At 38.8% G+C, this 19,904-nt stretch overlaps 1 protein-coding gene across 1 annotated transcript; it reads right to left on the bottom strand.

The window, feature by feature from the left end:
- Positions 1-3,699: 3,699 nt before the first annotated feature.
- actr10 (actin related protein 10) lies at positions 3,700-12,708 on the bottom strand. Its single transcript, XM_079255790.1, has 13 exons — positions 12,535-12,708; positions 10,400-10,472; positions 10,219-10,301; positions 9,888-9,996; positions 9,324-9,431; positions 7,984-8,051; positions 7,757-7,836; positions 7,174-7,209; positions 6,147-6,226; positions 5,982-6,055; positions 5,727-5,808; positions 4,642-4,843; positions 3,700-4,557 (listed from the first exon to the last, which is right to left on the bottom strand). The coding sequence occupies exons 1-13, from the start codon at positions 12,609-12,611 to the stop codon at positions 4,376-4,378; spliced, it is 1,254 nt and encodes a 417-aa protein (XP_079111916.1). The 5' UTR covers positions 12,612-12,708; the 3' UTR covers positions 3,700-4,375.
- Positions 12,709-19,904: the final 7,196 nt, after the last annotated feature.

The raw sequence follows: 19,904 nt of genomic DNA, 5'->3' as shown, positions 1-19,904 counted from the left end.
TCCGCATCGGCTTGCCTCTCACACACATATTACACAACATCAACCTCTAATCACTAAGACTAAAAAAGAAAGAGTTGAATAAAACCACATTTTGTTTGTTTTCTTTGTTTTTACCATCATAATGCAGCTGATATAAGACCGCATAGTCAGGGCCGGATTAGAAGTGCACAGGCCCCTGGGCCCAGAGTTTCCAGGGGCCCCCTTCCCCACAACAACATTGTGAAAATTGTTAATGATACACTGTGAAAAGACATTTCTAACATCTCTCTGCCAATGATACCAATAGCAACACACTGGACACTGTGGTGTGACTATCTGGCTTTTTATATAAATTTTATTTTATGTACAGACTGCTGGTGTTTTCATTACGTGGGCCCCACATGAGTGAGCCCGGGCCCCTGGGCCTGTGCCCGTAATGCCCATTGGATAGTCTAGCCTTGTGCATAGTTGTTTTAAGCATTTTATTTAAATGTAAATATGTCTGTGTAATAAATAAGTGGCATGAGTAATTAATCAGCTGGTAGTATTACGCATAACGTTTTTATTATTGACAAGGGAAGCCATTGCATGGAAGTCACAGAATTTGTCTGATCTGACCACTTTTTCTTCCAACACATTGCAAACCCTCTTAGACAAAATTTCTTTCTCTCAAGGACTTTCCAAGGACATTTTTTTTTTCTTTTTGGATATTTGCTACCATTTGTTCTGTTATTCTGTTCCCAAAATGCTTCAATAATGTTTTATGGTCCATAACGCATAGAATTTGTTGTTGCCACAATTTTTCAAATCGCAAGTGATTTGCCATTTCCTATCCTTTCCTCCATATTCCCTTTTATTAAAAATGGCTTTTTTTAAAAAAACAAATATCTTTGCATATATACCATTTGTGTTAAAGCTTCAGTGAACAGTATGAGTCTTTTCTTTTCTTGATGTTTTTGTTATTTCTTAAAGAAATCCCCTTCAGATATTGTTGTATCTGCTGTAGATGTTTTCTTTAAAGGAGTGCTATGTCTTTATCACAATTTAATAATTTGCTTTAAGGACACACTGCACTTTATTCTGGTATAAGTTGACAGCTAATAGTTTGGTGCGAGTCACCTTATTGGTGAAAGGTATTTTTTCTGCCAATAAAATGGTATTACCATTGACATATTGTGGATGCAGCTTAAGAAATGGGAACAAATCATGTGTCTTATAGTTGGATACAAGAGCTGGACAGAAATGAGTGAAGAAGCTGCCAAACTCAGAAAGATCTCCAGAAATACTGGAAAACTTGTACTTAAAATTATCTTCAAAAGATCAAGTATGAAATGAGTAATTTCACTGAAATTACATCGTCGACTGGCTGATCAAGCTAGTTTACTGTTTGATTAATTTTTAAAAATTATTTATCAGATTAAAAGAAAACAAAGTTAAGGAAATGTTAGATCAGACTTGGTGCTTGCATGATCAAAATAAATGGTTATTGACTGATGTTGATATTTGGGGCAAGTGAAGGAACAAAAACACAGAAATGTTGCTCTTTGATGCTGACTATGACATTGAAACTGATCTCTGCACTAACTGACAACATACAGATGATTTGACTCCACATCTGGATCAGGTCATTTGTTTAAGCCGGACTGTTTAGTCACCACAGCCTCCAGTTGCTGCCTGTTTAATCTTAGCACAAACACAGCAGGCCTGAGGTTATCAATACTGATGTTAAGAATGAGCAGAATGCCTCTGAGCCAACCTCCTTCATTCCTGACTTTGATACTTCATGCACTGTCATGTTTCACTGCAGATAACATTATGTGTAACTACGTTTCCTGGGTGGCCTCTTGATCACTGGGCTGATGTTTTCATTTTCAGTTTGTGTTGATTCCCGTGTCGGTTCATGTCTAAAGATGATGTATATGGACAGTGAGTCCAACCCTAATACGGTTCTTGTTTCTCATTCTGCAGTGCATTGGCAACAAACACTGAGTTACCCTCACATCTATCAGGTGGGCTCGGGTGTGTTTTTGCAGCCAGTGTGATTTACTGGATAATTGGACGGGTGTGGGCTGAAAAACAGTCTCTGTGGAGAAGATAACCAAGATGGATGGGCCTTTCCATCCAAGCACAATATGCCTTGTACTGTGTGCCAGCTTTGATGTTGGGGTCAGTTGTTGTTGTTCATCAGAGGAATTATGTTTATGCATCATCATTTGTGACATTACTGGTCTGCTATATACCTTTTATAGCAGAAAAACTGTTTGATGTTGTTTGACTAAAAAAAATAAAAAACCTTTAAAACAGTGAGCCAACTTGTCCAAACTCTGTAGTCTTTTTAAATATTTTCCTGATTCTCCCAACAGGCAGGACTCACCCACTTGTTGGAGAGTCTCCTTCCCAAGTTCCAAGTCAGACAGCCAGAGGTCAGAAATACAGCTGCTGCTTCCTGTCTCTGGGAACCTCACTGTAGCTCAGGTCCCAGTTCCAGCTGAGGGAGGATGGGGTTTCCCTCAGCCAGAGCAGCAGGTGGGACTGTACAGCTTCATATGTGAGCAAGGACATGGCTGTCTTCAGTTAATGTTTAAAGAAAAGGGTCATCTGCTAAAGGCTGCAGTTCACACATAACACTAAAACTTTGGCATGCATCCATAACCAGGTCTCCACTCTCTACTTTTCAATATAAGCATTCACATGACTAACAAAGCTTTCACTGTTCTCCAAATCCCTGAGAAGTCTAGAGGCTCTTAACTGTAAGATACATCCTTTTTTTTTATTACATAACACAGGAAAAGACGAGGCTCACCACCACATGTTGACCTACAAATCATCAAAATCATGACCACATGGGAATTTCTTTCCCGTCCACAATAAGAAGGTATTGAGTAATTTCTCAGACCAGTGACTGGAGAAAGGCACATACCTTCTGTCATCCATCACCGAAGACTTTGACTTTCTCTACCCAATGTTTATGCCTGTGAAAAAAATCCTAACATTATCTTTTTTCCCACACTTTTTTTTTTTTTTGCCTGTCTAGAGCTGCCTTGGTTGCATTGTGGGTAATGAAACTGGTTCCCAAGGGCACAGTAGCCAGACGGGGCAGTTCTGGGTGATTAATGTGGCCCAAAAGGCCAAACAGATGCAACTCTGTTACAGGATGCAAACCAGGATTTACAGCAAGCTGAGTGCTGTATTCTTCAGCACTGTTTGTGCCGACTGTTAAGCAATAAAAAAGGAAAAAAAACAACAAAAAACATTATACAAATCAGCAACATAAAATCAGTGACAGATAAATTGAGCAGACTCGTTGTTGGAGGGAAGTTATGGTTTTGTAGAAGTACCGGTAGATGGTTGTACATCTCTTTCCAGATGGAAACCAACTAGCAGCAGAAGAAGCAATTTTTAACTTTAACCCTCCTGAACAGACTTTACTCACAAGTTTGATGCAATTATAGACAGCACTAATATTATGGAAAGTTTTAATTTCATGGTACAGGACATTCCTTCTCTTTACCCATCTTTTTAACACATCTACATGAATGTCATAACATATCTCGCTTGATGGATGGTTGTTGGAAGAAGCTCTGGATCGCTTCTCCCTCATTGATTAGCCTCATTTTCATAAGCTATATTAACACATATCTGTTCGGTTTTTAACATAAAATAACTACAATAAAAGTGGCACAAAAACACATCAGATTCAATGAGTATTTATTTGTTGTAATGAGGGTTTGTGGGCAAACAGCAAAATGTCAACAGGATGTTTAAAGTGACCCCAAACAACATGCACAGTAATGTCTGGATCTTTTTTTCAGGATTCTGCCAGCGTACACATACCTGACCGTCTTAATGCATCTGTTAGTGCAGAGAAACAGACACCTGGAAAACTTTGTCTTTGTGCATTTAAAATAACTTTGCAAGATAGAGTACAAATAATAAATAAGTGCAAAAAAGTTATTTTGTAAAACCTTATGGGCAATAACTGTTAAAGTGAACATGAATTTCTTCAGAGTAGCATAATTTCTGTATGTTTTACATTTCCTTTTAAAGATAATACGACGGAACAAACAGAGTAAGAGGACACAACAGACTGAGGTTCTTGCTCAACAGCAGTACAAGTCTGCACGGATCACGAGCTATTTGACATTTCAACTTTGCAATAATCAAATTAATGCAACTTTCTAAAATTTAGATATTTGTTCTGTCTTACGCTCTGATTGGCTTTGCCCTAATTTAACAGTCCACAATCAGTATTACAAGTTCGACTACTGGACATTTAACACATCTTCAACTGTGTGTTTAGTAAACAGACAGATGATTGTAGTGATGTTACATTAAAGATTACTGGACTGGTCGGTCAGGGCTGCAGATTACTGTGTAAATTATCTGACATTGTAATCTATTTCTCAGTGGAAAAAGCTCTCTTCATCATTGGAGGAGGGGTTTTTCCTGCTTCATACAAAGACTCAGGAGGAGGGGAGCTCAAGCAGCACCAATCTGGGATCCGGCCTGTCTGGTTGTAGTAGTCGCGTGACACCGACCTGCTGCCGAGGATGTCCTGAAGGGCCCCGAAGATGGCTCCTATGGGGGACAGATTAATTATGTCATGAAATCTTTCACTTTGTCACTCTGTCAAAGATGTTTCAAGTAAATCTCATGCTGCACCTCCGAGCCACGCGGTGCAGTTTGGCTTGGCAGGTGGAGCGTGAATGCGGAAGCTCTTGCTGGCCAGCACTTCGCTGTACTTGGGTTTCTCCACCAGGAGGCGTATTTCTGCCAGCAGACGGTGCAGGAAGCCAGGCAGCATGGCCGTGCCTCCGATCACCACCAGGTTTTCAGAGAGCACTTTACGTGTGTCTATGGGGCACTGAAAGAGAAATAAAGAGACACACACTAACTTCAGAACAACTTATCCTGATAAAAACTAAATGATGCAGAACAAAAATGGCTTGCTCATAAGAAAAACATTGTTTTACACCATATGGCTTCAGCTGAGTGTCACCCCATGCCACACAAAGTAACTGCATAATAAAATGTGCAGCTTTACAATGTGGAGATGCATGCAAGGGATGGTAAATTCTTGAAGGTAATGATACTGAAAATTTCAAGCAAAATAAAATAGTATAAACTATTCCCCCAAAACAGAAAGACAGAGGCAAACATACATATTTTGTGGCATAAAACAACATTAGCACCACAGAGCATCAATGTTGACAGACCTGCTAAGCTTCCATATAAACTGAAGATAAAAACTTTCATTAAGATGGAGCTTAATGACTGCATTAGACTGTCAGAAATCCATTCAACCATTTTCTTAACCGCTTAATCCAATTCAGGGTCGTGGAAAAACTGGAGCTTATCCCAGAAATCATTTGGCGAAAGGCAGGGTACACCCCGGACAGGTCACACGTCCATCATGGGGCCTGTCAGAAATCACTCTCTCTTTTCAAATATACTCTGGCCCGAGCAAAATATTACTACCCGCATCCTTTGAAAGAAGTCTGAACCTCAGGAGGCTCCAGCCTGCAACTACAAGGACCCAATATATCTACCACCAACACTCCTGTTCCCCCATCCAATGTCTGTGACCTCACAGAAGAGTTATCTTGGTGACATAATGGAGATGAACATATTATCTGGCAAGAAGTTGATCTGTGTACATCTCCATTAATTTTAGTCTATACTGGAAAAGTGACAAATCATAAATAAAGCAAAATAATAGTACACATGATATAATTGTATGACTCTACCTTGACCAGAGCATCAAGTATCAAAGAGGCAACACTCTTCTCTTCGTTGTCCTGTTCAAATAGGATCTCCATCACAGAGTCCCTGGGGAAAAAAGGAAAAATTCCATATTGACATGAAAATAATGCATATGGCCAGTATGTCTAAAATGATTATGCAGATTGATAACACAAGGAAACTGACTGTGGAAAGACTGAATAAGAAATCTGCAGGAAAAAAGTAAGGAATGGCAGCAGGTAAAAAGATAATCACACTACCTGATTGATCCTTTAATATGTAGGATTTTCTCCCCGTCCAGAGGGTAATCAACATCTGGAGGAGGGGTTGGACGCTGTAAACACACACGTTACAATTCACAACACTTTCTACTCACTCGGTTCAAATTTTTGTTCACGACCAGACAACACAATAAACAAATTTACCTCTGCTGTGCCATCCAGGTTAAATTTGGCTTCCTGGATCTTGAAACCTCTTTGCAGGTCACTGACGAAACATGTTCTGACTGCAGGAGACAAAACAAAGCTGGGTGTATCCTACATTTTTATGTTATAACTAAATTTATCATGTGAATGACAATGATAAAGAAACAAGCTATTGATAAACCTCTATCCAACTGATAAGGTTACTCTAAAATTAAAAAACAAAAAAACATCTGCATCTATATAACCAAGTTATGCAAATAAAGTTTCACAACTAATCATTGAATTAATAGTCAACAAAAGTTTCTGTCAATTAAATTACGTATTAAAAAGTTTCAGGGTTTACTTGTAGACAACTTTAATAACGCCAGATGTTAAGGCATTAACTTACACACTAATCTACCAAGCCAGCTTTGTGTTCTCAAAAACACAGCAAGGTTTTCTCGCAGCTGAAATGCATCCTTTAAACAAAAGATTAAGGCAGATATAAAATTGTTTCAACCGCTAACAGGTATGTATATGTAATAGTGCTGCAACTTATGATTATTTTAATAGTCGACTAATCTGTAAATAATTTTTTCGATTAGTCGCGATTATTATTTTTGTAGAATTGCATTGAAATGATTTACAACTTGAAAAAGCCTGTTTTCTTAGGTAAACAAGGGCCAAAATCTTTTTAAAAATTCCTGAATCCAAAAGATGATCCAGATCACCACCAAAATTAAAACACTTCTTCCTATTCACATTTCCAACAACTTCTGAAAATTTCATGAAAATCTATTCATAACTTTTTGAGTTATCTTGAACACAAACAAACAGATAAACGCTGGTAAAAACATAATCTCTTTGGCAGAGGTAACAACAGCACATCACTACTCGCCAATGCTAACTTTGCCTTCCAAAATGCTGAAAACCATGATTCCAGGATAATAATAATAATAATAATAATAATAATAATAATAATAATAACAACAACAACAGGAGAAAATCAGGAAGTGCAGAGATTAATGTTGAAATAAGTTAAACTTACCCTTGATGTCCTCCACGGTTTCTTCAGGGATGGTCCCTGATGAAAAGATTAAAGGGATTAAACAAGTTACATAGGCATAATTTTTTACTTGTATATATTTTTCAATTTAGCCAATTATTTAGAATTATTCCATTTTCACAATCAACCAACTGCATTAGTTATACAATTAATGTATGGTTTAGTTTGAGCAATTTTCTCAAATTCCTGTGAAGGTGTTCATCCCTGCTCTGCAGAAAGCACAAAGTAGTTCAACAGTCCAGTGAAGTAAATCAGTCTGCTTTTTGTTAATTATGGATGGGCTTTGTGTAGAGTCACAGTTTGGTTACCTCCGTGAGGAAAAAGTGTGGAGGGAAAAAGTTTTAAATAGACTGTATGCATATGTATAATTCACACATTGAGGAAGGAATACACTCAAAGAAGTTCTTCTTATGAATAGTAAATGATGCATAATGGGTCAAAGCCACATTTTTTTCCTGATCTTGACTCTAAGAGTCAAGATCAGGAAAAGAGTCCTTAACAAAGTTATGGCTTCATAACTGTCCTCATTTGAAAGATATAATATATGACGAGAGTCCATAATTACCAATAACAGCTGGTATGCTCTGCCCAGAGGTGGTGTCTGTGTCCACAGTGCACTGCTCTGTGAGAAATCCATCTAGTTCTCTAGAACAAGCAAGCAAATGAGCTCAAAAAGACTGCAAGGTTTTCTACTGCCACAAAAGAAGATGTGAAAAAGAGGCATAATTTCTACAGTCAAGAGTGTTTAAAATAGAACACCAGCACACTGCACACGCTCTCCGTGCTACTTACTTATGGATGGCCTTCCCTCCCAGAGGCAAAGCTTCCCAGGCTGGAAGAATAGGAGTGCACTCATAAACCTGATTTAGCAGTTAAGGTAGGCATTGTAAACATTTTGCACTGAAAAACAACATCAAATCCTCCTTTGTACTCATACAGAAGCACAGAGAAGTGTGAAAAATAGAAAATCAAAAGAGAGCACAAATACTTAGGAACCATATGAATGGTGTACTTGATTGAACATTATTAAAAATTGTATTGTGAGATATCTGTTTAGGACGTATATCTGAAAGCAGTCGTACTAATGTGCGGAAATTAAAGTCATTTTACTATGTTAGTACGTTTTTTTCAGCCACAAATGTTATGCCTTTTTGCATTATATTGGGTTTTTTTTTTTTGTTGTTGTTGTTTTTTTTTTTATCTAAAACAGATTCACAAAAATTCTACATATCTACAGGACATGGGATGACCAAGACTAACAGAATCCAGAAAGATCTTTGCACACAAGGAAGGTTCTCTGACCCCTTTTCATGTTGAGCCAAAAAATCCTAAAAGAAATCGTCCGAACTGTCAAAAGTTTCATGCCTCCCCCTGCAGTACCTCTGCAGACCCCCTGTGAAAGACCTCTGTCCTAAATAATGTGGAAATAATAAAGAGATGAGATCAGGATGAAACTGTCTTTTGGTCTAAATGAAGGTCGCTGGTTTGAGTCTTAAAGGGAATGTTTGAACAAGGGTATTTCTATGAGGAATTTGCATGTTGTCATGACTCCAACTTCTTCTCACCCAGAAAACATAGTTAAAGATTAATTACTATGGTTAATTGATCACCTCTCAGATGTAAGTCGTTTTGGATAAAAGTGGATAAAATTCTATAGGACAGAACAAGGCTGGTAATTTTATTAAATGGCTCTAATTTCTGTGCCTCTAGGCAGAACTACATTCAATACAGGCAAGATTCTGCATGGTCCCAACTCCCTGCATCTATGTGCAATACAGAATCACTAGCAGGGTACTCAAATTATCACTGAAAGAAAACAACAACAACAAATAAACAAAATAAATAAACAAAAACACTAATTATCATGAAACAAAAAGTCTCAAACTTGCAAGCAACTAAAGATCAACACTGAGTAACAATGGTAAAACCTCCTCCCTTTAAAGCTTCAATCATCAATCTTTTGGTTCCAAGACTTTTACAAAGTTGCCTAAACTTTCTATGCTAGATTATAAACACATCCCAACCTCAACTTTCTTTAAAAACTTTTGGGACCTAATTTATTTCTAGATCTTTTAAATTTCCATTTGAGCTTTTCCCCAATCTTTCAGAAAACCAGCAAAGTAAAAGGATACAGGCAACACCAGTGTCTCTGTGTATCCGCAGTCCATCACCAGTGCAGAGTTAATGCCCAGAGTCATGACGGCCATAAGGTGACTTGGCGCAAACAGCACAGAGGGGACCTGGGGAGAAAAAAAAACATCAAACATGGAGTACAACCGCACAGCCCACATATCCTTTAACAAGTCTGTTGCAAAAAAAAAATGTTTATAGTAGTTTACTTTTGTAAGACTCAAGTCTCTTTGAGTTTAAACTTGTGGAAAATACACATTTGTATATTAATTGGACAAGGAGTGTTTTCATATATTTACTTTGTCTTCTTTTGATATCAAAAAGAAGAAATAACTTCAATACATTTAAACATTTCAAATAATTAAAAACTGCCATCTAGATAAGCAAAAAGTTACGTTACTTATGTAAAATAAGAATGTATCCCTCTTTTGCTGTGTCCTGGGTAGGAAATTACTTCATTTCTAACCTCAGCAACGTTAAAAAAACAAAAATACAAAAACAAAATAGACTCTGCAGTCGCATTTACAAGGTACTTTGTAAAATACAAACTTGCTTCCTTGTAATACCTCAAACTGTTTGAAGAAAACCTTGGTGAGGGTCTCCCTGAAGTGGGACGGGCAGAGGATGGACTCGATGATGACCACTCTTCTGTCTCGAGGGTTCACCAGGAGGTGTCTGATTGAGGCAAACAGAAGGATAAACGTTGTTTTTGATGTGGTTGCATTATTCAAGAATTAAATGAATAGAAAAAAATGCACTTGTTTAACTCATCCGTGACATAACATAACAACACATAACATAACAATACATAACAACAATGCATAACATTGTATTTTTTAATCACAGAATTATTGAACTCCTCTCTCACAAAGGTTTTAGCACATGCTAAAGACTTACCTGAAGTACAGTATGTGGATAAACTCTTTGAGGATGACATAAAGTTCTTCTGTGTTGATATTGTACTGAACCACTTTGATGGCCTGAAAATGGAGAAATCCCATATCACATTAGCATTTCATATGCAATTCGATACATAACTTTGTATATTTACATGCAGCTGATGACAACTGAATCTCACCTGCTGCTGTCCCGGTTTCCGGATCTCGCTCGGAATTATGAACCTGGGCCCCGTTTCCCCTGCAAAGCCACATCTGCAAGAAAAGGATTCAGTCAGCTGTGTTGCTACGACATGTAGAATGATCAGGATATTTAGAGCAATTTGTGACTCTTACTTTGACATCACCAATATGGAAGTATGTGCTATTCTTTACATAGTCACATTTTGAGCGACCAGAAACAAAAAAAAAAGATTCAATTCAGTTCAATTCAAATTTATTTATATTGCATGAAATCATGGCAATGCCATCTCAAGATGCTTTACAGACAGGAAGAAGATATACCCTTCAGTTCACTTTATCTGAAATCTTGTTTAATTAGTCACCATCCCTACTACCATCACTGACTGTAACTATCAGGACTAATGTAGTGAATATTATCTAGTGCTGTAGTCCAAGGTATACGCAGGTATATCACTTATTTTTCAGTCATCATTGAGTGTCACTTTTATGCATGCTTTTACAGTTACAAATGTCCCAAATGTACCTACATCAACCAGCAGCTCAGCTAATGGTACTGATGTGACAATGTTGCTGTTAGTAAGCATCTCCGTTAACTTTAGTCTGACCATAGACATAATAAAGATGTATGTATATATGTCTCTGAGCCTGACACCTGTGCCCACTCCACCCCTCAAACTCTGTCTAAGAGGATGCTCACTGGAAAGAGATGCTGTCTCTTTACCCACAACCTAAGATGCCAGTGTCGTGTCAAGACCCATTTTTCCTCAAGCCCCAAACCTTCCATCAGCACGTTACAATTTCTACCCAGGATAATGAAAATTTCAGGATTTACCAAGTTAAAGGAAAGAAGTTAGTAGTATGAAGTGCAGAACTGTGTGAACCTGTCTTCCTTCTAAACACAGGAGAATAACACAGTGAATTTCCACCTCTAGGATGTTTTCCCTCTGACAAATTATATTTCATATGGATGAAAATATCAAAGTTTCTTTTTCAAGAGCAAATAATGAATAGTTTGCACGGTCGTTTCTCACTATTCTGTGGGCCAGTACTGGTTTAGTAATGCTATAACTCTTCCCCCAATGAGACCAAAGAGCAGAAATTGTGTGCCAATGAGCAAATACTAGTGATAAATATTTGGGGTAAACTAAATAAGAGTAGTTTTTCATGTCACTTCTTTTGGGCTTCCTAAAAACAACGAAACAACAACAAACAAAAGAAATGGGGCAGATATATCCACTTCTCGAGGCACCACTACACTACTTATAATATCCACAGTCTTATCAAAATATTCCCAACATAAACTAACTGTGTCTCTCTGAGTGCAGAACAGATATGGTGGACAAAGGCGTCATTATTATAAATGGTAGATCAGCCCTCTTGATTTTCATGTGAATAGCTTTAGGTGACTTTCTCCCACAGAAAAACATTCAGATGATCATCTTTAAAAGACTTTCACAGCAAACCTCTGAGGTTTATGAGGGATATGAGGAATAATAACAGATGAAGATTATTGTTTTAATACAGATTGTCTAATATCTTTGCTTTTAAATAACCATACAGGCCAAATAGCAGTCATTATAGGGGTGAAACTTGGATTCCGCAGTAGCAATTTGCACAAATGTGGTATCACACTAGATTTGATGGGAGTGATCTGATGAAATGAGCCTCATTTCGAGAGAAGCTTTGAATTATGTTTGTATTGTTCAATAGAGTTCGTAATGTGACGATGTTTATAAAAGTTACTTGCTGAAAACTGATTCTTTGTCTTAAACAATCCAGATGAAAACATCTGACAGTGTTCAGTATTGTTGTATCAACAATACCAGAGGGTTTTATATCTCAGCATATCTGAGTTTACCTCAAGCTTTAGCTTACCGAGCTAAATATTTACAACCCCGTTTAACATAGCATTAGCCCAGTAGCCTAAAAAGGACCAGCATTTAGCTAAATATTAAAAGTACAAGTTTGAGAGAAGATTGCACGTGAAACATAAACGCGAGTGCCTTTAATACACCCATAGGTGAAATTATGGCAGCAAGTTACAAAAACAAATGTAAAACCTAACACGTTAGCTATGTGTTAGCACACCATGCTAACCTGATGTTAGCATGGTGTGCTAACGGCTGGTACTTACTTTGTATATGCTGCTCCTAAATCAATGACAATCGCAGTCTTCTCTCCTCCACTTCCCAGCCCATCAAATAATGGCATTTTATTGATCTATTCCTATTTGAATTTAAAATTTCTACTTTCAACTAGTGGCGAAAGCTGCAAGTTCGCATCTTATAAGTCTGTATACTGTCTTCCTGTCAGCCTGGGCTGGGTCTTAAACGGGACGTCACATCTGGGATGGGTCTATGCCTGTTGTAAAAATAAATGAATAAAATATTTCATAAAGTCAGATTTGGACAGAAATTTCATAGAGTTTTCAATGTGATCATTAAGAATATATTAGAATATATTAATACAATACCATCTTAAAAAAATATATACAATGAAAAAATAGATTAATAAATGAATAAATAAATAAATAAAGTACAGTAAGTGGATGATGCAATATCTTCCTATTATTATATTTTTATTTTATTTTTCATTTATTTAATTTATTATTATTATTATTATTGTTGTTGTTGTTGTTGTTGTTATATATTCATAGTCATGGATAGAGTAAGGAACATTAGTTAAGGCAAAAAGAAAGATTTTTAGACCAATCCCACAAGTGAGGAAAGAAAATTAAACTTAACAATGAAACACACAACTTTACAGATGCAGCTGTTCCTGCATTAAAGAAAAGCTGGGAAATAGCATCTTCAGAAATCTCTTAATGCAAAGATGTGTGCTGGAGTCCAAGTGAGCTTCTCAACACCTTTGGATCCACAAAAACTCAACTTTATGGGGTCCTCGCTTTTGTACCACTTCACAATTACATTTACTGGTTTAAATTGGTATTGTTGTTTATTATACTAGTCTTTATTAACTTCCACCCTGACTATTTTTAAAAATGTATTACAGGCCTTAAATGCAGCTTTTTTTTTTTTTTTTTACTCGACTTTTTTTTTTTTTTTTTTTTTAATGAATTTACTCATTTGTCATACCGCCTATTTAGTGGACTCCTAAAGATCATCCCCTCTGAGTCATTTAGGGTGAGGAGAGATTTGTTACTTCCAGTAAAAAGTAGTAAATAACCCAGAAGAGTATCTAGAATTATACAACTTAATTGAATGTCTTGCTTTATTGTGCTCCAGGAGACATTGGGGAAGGCATGGTTGTCATTCAAGGGTGTTGAAACTTTTAAAGGGTGGGAAGTCTCTTAAGGGGAAGCTGAATTGGACCAGGATACACATGGGTGTACCATTTTTGGACCAATATTAGAAGGTGCTGGAGCAAGTCAATAAGCACAAGAGAAAAGATGAATTAGGGATGTGTTGCAGGGCCGCCTGATGACAATGCTGTGGAAGCTGAGGTGAACTGCACATATTATTTTTTAAGAGCTGCTTTAGTGGTGAGGCTGGTGATCAACAGGTGTGGGATTGAAGTTTACTGAAGTCCTGAGTCCATCCAGGAAGATGATTTTTACAAAATACTCAGCCCAACTTGCACCTGAAAAGGGTAAAAACACCAAAAAACACAGCACGTGCACAACAATGACACATACTCAATTGAAACACGAAACTATCACATGGATTCAATTTTGCATTAAGATTGCAACATACAAATGACACGCAGATCTGCTGCATGTCAGCAAAATCACTTTCTTTATTGGATTTTCTTCTACTCTCTGTTAAGGACCTCTTTTTCATATAAACTATACACTTTTTAAAAAATACTGAAGACTTTATGTTTGATCCTTTGAATGTCCATTTTCAAATTACAAAAAGAGATATCCCATTTTTCTGTTAGTATTTGCTTGGATTCACTTTGCAGAGGACGTTTATATTACCTTAAAATGAGTCTTGGGCACTTTTTGCAGGTGCAACAATATAAACAACGTACCTATTTTGTTAAATGCATTAAAATGTTTGAATAAATTTAGAAAATATTAAAGTAATAACAGACAAAGCAAAGCTTTCACACATATTATTGTCGCATATTATTTTTGTACTTACTGGGCAAAGAAAACCAGAGGAGCAAACAACCTTAAGTTGAGGTAAAGGAGCTGTTCTTTCAGCACCACCAGCCGCACCGACGCAGGTGGTCGCCATGAAGGAAGACCATTAAAGAGGGATGTCTGTGCTTGAAGGGAAACGAAGACTTAAATATATCGTCTGGCAAGTTGGAAATCTTTCGTGGCAGCACTCCAGAAGTACGCGAGTGCACGCACAGAGACGGATTTTCAGTCAGTGACGCCGAGCTGCACAACAAGCCTCTCCTCCAGCTTCATTTCCACACTAGACTCCCTTGAATTTCGCAAATATTCATGCGACTTGCGTGTTCTACAGTTTTTTTTTTTTTTGCGCATCTTGGTTACACGAGAAGCTTCACGCAAAGAATCCGTCATGAACTCTGAAAGGTAACATCATTTATTTGTTAGTTAGATGTGACTTAAATGGCTCCTTATTGCGACTGCTTCGATAACCAGAATGTGATGGTTGGCGGTGGAGGCGTTGTGGGGTTTATTAGGCTATGAATAGCTCCCGCATGGTAATTATTTGCAGTCACATTGGAAAAATGTGACTCAACACCGCAGTGTGAATTTGTTTACAGTCCAGAAGCTGGTCATGTTGTCAGGTGGTGGGCTGCACGTGCACACTGGTGGATTGATCCCATGGGGTTTGCAAAGGTAGAGAAGTGGGTCCTCTGGTAACGCTGTTCAATGTGTTCGTCGTGGGGATGGTTTTCCTCAGACGCTAGTCTCATCCAGAGGGGTGTCAACCTGTCAAAAGCTGGCGTGTGGTTTGATTTCAGTAGCAGGGCTAAATTACATGAAGCTGTGAAGCAAAGCATGTAAGGTAGGTTGCTTCTGATTTCATGTTGCCTTTGTTCATGTGTAAATATTCGGCTCAATATATCATGTACACATTTTACCACTCACTGAGCCACCTGAAGAGGATCCTGGAGGATAGAAACCTAGTGCTATTTATAGTTGAAGTGAAGGGGTGCTGAGGATTGCTGTGTCAGTTTTCCTCTCTCTTTCTCCTGCTGTGTGTGTGTGTGTGTGTTTCTTGCGTTTTCTTGTGCTTGCAGAAAATGAATAGAAAAATCTCAAATGAAAGGGAATTTCATTCAAATTTCAATGTTGCACCTAAAACCTCAAAGCTAAGGCTGGCAGAAATTCTCAGTTAATCCCATTCTCTGTGGTTCTCATATGCTGAGAAAGCTTTCAAATGAGAGTCCCCTTTGCATTTTGACCCTTTAATGTGAATTTCTTTGTCACCTATCTTCCTTCCTAAGCATCATTCCTGATTTGTTTTTCACATGCACATCAAACATCTGCTAAGGCTCTTAGCATTTATTGTTTGTGTCCACTGTCAGTAGACACTGAGACGAGACAGAGATGCCAATGTCGTGGATGCTCCGCCACCCCCTCCTGGCTTGGACCTGCCTCTGTGTCTGTGGAGCTCCTGTTCTTCAGCCAAACTTCAACCACACGCAAGACAGCTCTGGAACGACCCCTGGGTTAACACACAACACAGACACTGAGTTTGTATCTCCAGATAAGGAGCATGTTACTGGCCTCTTACTGAATGTAGGTGCAGGAGGAGGGACTGACCCACATGGAGGACTTGAGGGGATAGATTCAGTGACGCAGGCAGAAAATGGGGACAGTCTTGATGGAAGATTTGGGCTGAGCGAGTTTGGTGGAGAGGCATGGAGCCAAAGGAGTGAGCTTAAGACTGAGAGCACGTCTGAGATGAGAGATCCAGAAAATGAAAAGGATGTATCAGTTGACTATGAGCCTTTAAGTCCTACAGGTGGAAAAGAACAGCTGGATATTGATACGAGTACCACTAAATGGACAGCAGAGACCTTATTAGCCTCCACTGCATTATCATCGCAAATGGATGCGTCATACAGCCAAAACAGCAAACCAGATGGATTGGACAGGACCAAATCATTGATTTTTGATTCCATCCAGGACAAAAACCCAGCAACAAGCTTGCAATCTTCCACAGAGCCACCAAACCCCTACACTTCCTTCTGGACCCAGAAACTGACCTCTCACAGCGCCATCCCTCCCTTTATGTTGATCACCTCTCAGACCTCTACACCTATGACAATTTGGGGCCACAATGTAGCCACAAAATCACCTCTCACAGATCCAATTTCACCTGAAATTGGACCAAACTCGATGCCCAGCGATGATGGCCTGGAAAGCCTTTGGACAGAAGCAACGAAGCCTTCTGAAGGTAAGTCTGAAAAAGTTAGACAGGCATAATTAAACATACGGGGAAAAAAACAGGCAGGAACAGCTTTGGTATTGGGGTGAAACTTTCTTTAATCCCTTTGCTGGTCTTTAATTGCTCTTCTCCAAAATTAAAAGTAACAGAATGCCCTCAAAACAGCGCTCTGCACCTTCTGTCATTCGTGCCACATGCCCTAGCTTGTTGGATTTCGCAAGGCTCTGGGAAGCTTCATTAAAAAATGTGGCAGAAATGAATATGATCTTTCTAGAGGCAAAGATTGCCTTTGATGATTGGCACAGAAGGCTGACTGCTTTTCCACGCTTCACTTTGAACCCCAGCTGGGACCCGTGGTAGTCTAATTACTTTCTATTCCTGACTTGGAGTTAGAAAAAAAGAGAACATCACGTAAGAGCCAGGAGAGGGCTGGTGGCAAGATTTGTTATACAAGTCTTTGGAGGATTCAACACCTACCTCTTCCTATCTACATACACCCTAACCTCCACTCTTTCTTCCCCACCCTTCACACTTCCCCATCCAGCCAATTGCAAAGCACCAGGCAGGTTATCATTCAGTGAGTCAGGAGAGGCAAATGGATTAAAGCAGTCTGTCTGAGCCAATATGTGTCCATATGGGGATTGTCTGCTTGACGAGGCTTTTTCCAAATAGGAAATGAAGCTGACAAAGAGGTGCAATTCCCAAAATGGTATTATGTAAAAATATTGAGCCTTTTTCAACCCACATCAGAGGTGCTTTGGAATAAAGGCAATGCAGTAACAGCTTCTCTTGTGACAACTCCCAGTCTGCTGGTCTCTTCTCTGGAGAGAACTTTTTTTTTCTAGCTGTTTGATTTGTACCGTATCTGCAATGTGACTAGTACAAAATGGAAGGTTTCTTAATGAGATAGCTGCAGAGAATCTGTTTTTAAAAGCTGCATTCTGCTATAAATACTAAATAAGCTACAGTATCTGCTGCGCCGTGTCTGCTTTCCAGTGGAAGACGTACATTTTTTATTTCAGCTGCCTGATGACTTGTGATCAAAAGATCTTTACTTCCTGCCATTGCCCTTGTTATATGACGCTATCACGATACATCAGCAATTAACTGGATGCAACAATCAGTTCTGCCCTTTGGAAATTGAATTCACATGCTACATATGATGACTTTTTTTCCCCTGTGTCTCTGTGTTTGACAAAAATTCCAGTAAACACAGCAGTCCCGCTGTCTCAAGATGAAGCCACAGAGGCCACCATGTCATCAGAGGCTCTCCCTCTTATCTTTGAGCCTTTTGAGGATGTCAGAGCAGAGGGGGCAGCAGCCGCCCGTGTGCCAGGCAGCGCTCAGCCTCTTGGTGCCATGGCGACTAGAAGGCTGCCCCTATCAGAGGTGGATCTCGACCAGCTGGTCACAGTGGAGACTGACAGCGATGGTGCCTCGCGCGACCCATCCGTCCTTCTGCCAGACTGGACGTCACCTTGGCAGACATCTGGTGCCGAGCTCCTGGAGCCAGTCAGCGCCTCAGGTCCGTCTGTCTCACAGTGGCAAGTCGAAACAGGGAAAGGTGAAAGAAATGATCTGGTGGCATGGATGAATGAGTCTCAAAGTCAATGTGATGCTTTATGGAGTCATGAGCAAATTCATACGCAAGAACTTTATGCAACTAACCAACATAAGTTTACTAAATTGCACAACAAAGGACATGCTAAATCTTATATCTTATATCTTCTTACTTATAGCAGTACTAAATCAAATGACGATTTGTCTTTAAAAATTAAATTTATGCAAATTTTCTTGATTTTTTTTAGTGATAATTTTAATCTAAGCGTCTGACCTTTTCTGGATTATATGCTGGTTAGTAAAAGTCTTGAGCTACCCCATATTTGCTTGAGGTCTGGTTATGAACAATAGTTCTGCAGAATTTCTGAAGGTCTTTCCATTTTTCCACAAAGTTGGCTGCTTTTTTTTTTTTTTTTTTTTCTTCACTAATTTTCAGTTTGGTTTTATATAATCTTTTGAGAAATGTGTTTTCATATTCAAGCCATATAACACTGATTCATTCAAACATCAGCCATTTTGTATTTATAAAGTATTCTGGCATTGTATACTGTTTTCATTTGAGTTTTCACAGTATTTTGCTGTTGCATTTTTTTTTTTTTTTTTACTGGCAATACATACAGAAATGAGCTTTGGAATAATACCTGAAACTAAATATTCAGAGTATAAATAGTTTTTGCAAATATTTTTCTTTCTTAGTGTAAAACTTACCCCACTACTGCTTAGGCATAATACAGGTATCACATCTTAATGTGTTACACGGTCACTGAAATTGCCATTGGCAGTGTGCCGATGCAGAAACAGTAGGGAAAAACCCTTGTTACTTTGAAAAAAAATCTCTATAATCTTTATCTTTAACATAGGTGTTGTGAAGACTTCAAGCCTTGGGGAGAACATGCCCTCGACTGGCCCCTCCCTCTCATCCCTCCAGTATGCTATAACAACAGTAACCATGGCAACCCATCAGCTTCCACACAAATCCAGATCTGGGTTGGAGGAGACAGAGTCTGAGGGTAAGAGAGGTTTCCACATTACCTGCAGAAGGGCACCGTTTCCCCAAGTATTCAGTCCAAATATAGCAACCCTATCTGTCATGGCTCCCTTTCTATTGGCAGAGGAGGCAGATGAGGATGAGGATGAAGACAACTCTGAGGAATCGGAGGAAGAGAGCGAGGAAGACCTAACAGGAGCACCTAAAACATGCTCAACGGAGCCAACATATAGTCTGATTCCTCCACCTCCTGTTTGGGTTCAGCGCAACCAGGGACTGAGTACGAGCACATGAGAACATGCATGCAATGTTACAATGAAGCCTACACTGTGTTTATTTCCCAGCTATTTGTGCTTCTCTTTTCTTCCAGTGCGTAGCTGGGTAGAGCTGATCAGAGAAAAGGTAAGACTGCTCCCTGCTGTCCGTACTCTGTATTGCCAGTAAGGAATGAAACAAATAATTGAAAACCTTCTGGTCTGCTTTAAAGGTTCCTCTAAGTCTTTTTCTTCACATGGATTCTCAAATTAGCTGCTGCAGCTATAATTTAGAGTACTTATAGTAGATGTAATGGGAACAGACATGCTTACAGTTCAGCTCTGCTTTAACCTTTATGTCTTC

Source organism: Telmatherina bonti, assembly GCF_933228915.1.
Source record: "Telmatherina bonti genome assembly, chromosome: 16".
NCBI lineage: Eukaryota > Metazoa > Chordata > Actinopteri > Atheriniformes > Telmatherinidae > Telmatherina > Telmatherina bonti.
This window is presented reverse-complemented; position numbering and strand designations above follow the sequence as displayed.

Coding starts and splice junctions, on each gene's coding strand:
- actr10 (XM_079255790.1), bottom strand. CDS start 12,611: ATGCCATTATTTGATGGGCTGGGAAGTGGAGGAGAGAAGACTGCGATT. Junction 10,302..10,399: donor GGAAACCGGGACAGCAGCAG/GTGAGATTCAGT, acceptor CTCCATTTTCAG/GCCATCAAAGTGGTTCAGTA. Junction 4,558..4,641: donor CTGCACCGCGTGGCTCGGAG/GTGCAGCATGAG, acceptor TGTCCCCCATAG/GAGCCATCTTCGGGGCCCTT.